We start from the raw sequence: 2,628 nt of genomic DNA, 5'->3' as shown, positions 1-2,628 counted from the left end.
ATAAATGATTTTTTTTATCGGTGATATGCCATCTTTACTGATGGAAATGCCAACGAAATAACACTGGTAAATATTTTTTATTTAGCGTGTTTTTTTTGTTCATAAATCGATTGGTGATTATAATACCAACAGAATGAATAGCAAAAGAGAAATCATTTATGATAAGTTTTCTAACGGACAGCAATCTTTTGTGATTTCATTGGTATAATTAGAAATCAATATTTAAATATTGATAGAATATTTCAGCATAATTTTGGTAGTTAATTAATTGCTTTAAACATGAAACACGCATAAGATTTAATGTTCAAGGAATTTGTGTGAGATGAAACAGTTGAAATGTCTACAAATATTAAAAGACAAATAAAAGAAACAACACATGAGCCATTTAGTTCCTAAAAAAATAAAATAAGCCGCCTTCACTGTTGGCATATGGAAGGGTTGAAGATGAAATATATATTTTTTCTACCATTTGATATGCCTAATAAAACCATAAAATCTTCTTTACATAACATTAATTCCTATTCTTTTCAGGCCCCCTTCAAATTCCATCTATCATTCACAAAAATCATAAATTAACATCCAGTTAATCGATCTCAAGCCTTTTGTCACTAATTTTGACAACAATAATCTCAAATTGATATGTTGAGATCGATCCTAGGCTTCTTCACCATTGGCATGGGAACAGCTGAATTGCATCTAGGACATTTTGGATTATTTTTCATTATCAACACGTACGATAAGCAACCGGGACATCCTGCCGCAACTGGGGATGGTGCTCCTAGCTTCTCATCATTTCCCCCCTCTTGAATTTCTCTTATACAGGATGATGATGATGAATACGGAGGTGACATTGATGATTTCCATAGCGATGCGGATCGCTTCCTTCCTAGTTCTCTCTCAGCTCTTTCGAGTGCCGATTTTACACTATCTAGAGTGCAAACACTACGGTAACTGCTTGACGATGGTGATGCGACTAACTTCAGTTCCAAGTTACCTTTATCAAGAAGGTTTAATGTCGTCTTGGAGGGCGAAGGCGGGAAATTTAAATCTTGAAGCTTCGCCACTGTTTGATTGGTTTGGTGCCTGTAATCTGAGGATGATGAGGGTGAATTTGAGGGGTTGCATCTTTGCAAGTAAACCTTTCCTGACTGCAACCAATAAAATAAAAGATTAATAAGAAAGAAAATTGATTTTTTTTTTACTGGCCATGACATTAATGATGGATTTAATTCTGAAGTTGAAGTATATCAGAAATTAAATAGATGATCGGAATTTATTGAAGAGAAGGTGGAGGAAATAACTTACAAGTTGCTAAGCATTGAAGAGCATTTAATGGCACTATAGCATTTGATTATTACTTATGTTGAAAGGATGCGTACAACTTTAAACCCTTTATCAAAAAAAAAAAAAAAAAGAGAAAGAAAGAAAAGAAAAGGGAGTAACTAATGTTTGATTACTCCTAGAAATAAATAAAACTGTTTGATTGCTGGAAAAGTTGGGGAATTAAATTGCTCAGAAAAACTTAAAGAAAGCCTCTGTCTGCATATCAAATTCTGCATATATAGTTCCCATGAAAGCCAAAAGCTGGCACTAAGAGAAAATCAATTGATTGGACTCTCATTTCCTATTCCTCCAGTTTCTCGGAAATCAAACAAAGCAGAGAAATTCAAATTAAATAAATCAGCAAACATTTAAGTGCAGCCATGTAATAAGAAGATGTATTTGCATAAATGGAAGGAAATTGTAGAACCCTTAAGATTTCTACCTTCAAAGAAAACAGGGAAAAGAAATAAGAATCATAACAAGTAAATGTCATGAAACACATATATAAAATCTCTTTTTGTACGTTAAAAAAACTCTGTTTTTCCTAGGAATATATAACCAGATACTCTCAAGAAGTTAAACAAACCCAAAAAAGTATATCTCATGAACCTTCAAAAGATTATGATGATCATCATAGGATCTTGAAACCCTATGATGTTCTTTTCCTTGCTATTTTCTCAAGAAACAAACAGAACCCAGATAAGAACACCAATTACCTTCAAGTCCAGCCGTTTTTCCCAGCCACTTGGCACTTGCAAATCAAGGTCCAATTCTAGAGATTCAGTCTCTAAAGTAGCACCACCAAGCAAGTCCCTTGTGATCAAAGCTGTTGATTTTGCTCCACCGGGTTCACTCCCAGCATTCCTATCATCCTTGTATCCACTAAAAAGCCTTACCAGAGAACTCACCTCAGCTGCCATATTCACCAGAAAAAAAAAAAGTCTCTTCTTCTTCTTCTTCTCCTCCAACAACAACAATTAGAGAGAGGGGAGGGGGGAAGAGTGGGGTTGCTTTGTATTAAATTGAGATTCATTTATCAATATATACGTATATATATATATATATATGAGAGGGGAGGGGGAATATGTTATAAAAATTTAGAAAAGTTGGTATTAACTAGTAGTGTTTTTTTTTTATTATTTTCTTTTCTTACCACTTCTATATTGAAAGAATTTTGAATATTATAATTCTACTTCATTAATTAATTGTTTTTTCTATTGTGTTGCTTAATGATTTAATTATGGCATGCGGATGAAGTTGGGGAGAAGTATTAAAAAAGGGAAGGCGTCTATGTAAATGGAAGCA

General features: G+C 33.6%; 1 protein-coding gene across 1 annotated transcript; it reads right to left on the bottom strand.

Moving 5' to 3' along the window:
• Positions 1 to 438: 438 nt before the first annotated feature.
• Positions 439 to 2,381, bottom strand: LOC133673580 (uncharacterized). Its single transcript, XM_062094455.1, has 2 exons — positions 2,040 to 2,381; positions 439 to 1,148 (listed from the first exon to the last, which is right to left on the bottom strand). Exons 1-2 carry the CDS (start codon positions 2,241 to 2,243, stop codon positions 630 to 632), a joined length of 723 nt encoding a protein of 240 aa, XP_061950439.1. The 5' UTR covers positions 2,244 to 2,381; the 3' UTR covers positions 439 to 629.
• Between the last annotated feature and the right edge of the window lie 247 nt (positions 2,382 to 2,628).

This window comes from Populus nigra, chromosome 14 (genome assembly GCF_951802175.1).
Source record: "Populus nigra chromosome 14, ddPopNigr1.1, whole genome shotgun sequence".
Classification (NCBI taxonomy): Eukaryota; Viridiplantae; Streptophyta; class Magnoliopsida; order Malpighiales; family Salicaceae; genus Populus; species Populus nigra.
Note: the sequence above shows the minus strand (reverse complement) of the source record. Positions and strands in the feature narration are given on the sequence as shown.

Coding starts and splice junctions, on each gene's coding strand:
- LOC133673580 (XM_062094455.1), bottom strand. CDS start 2,243: ATGGCAGCTGAGGTGAGTTCTCTGGTAAGGCTTTTTAGTGGATACAAG. Junction 1,149..2,039: donor AAAAACGGCTGGACTTGAAG/GTAATTGGTGTT, acceptor TATTGGTTGCAG/TCAGGAAAGGTTTACTTGCA.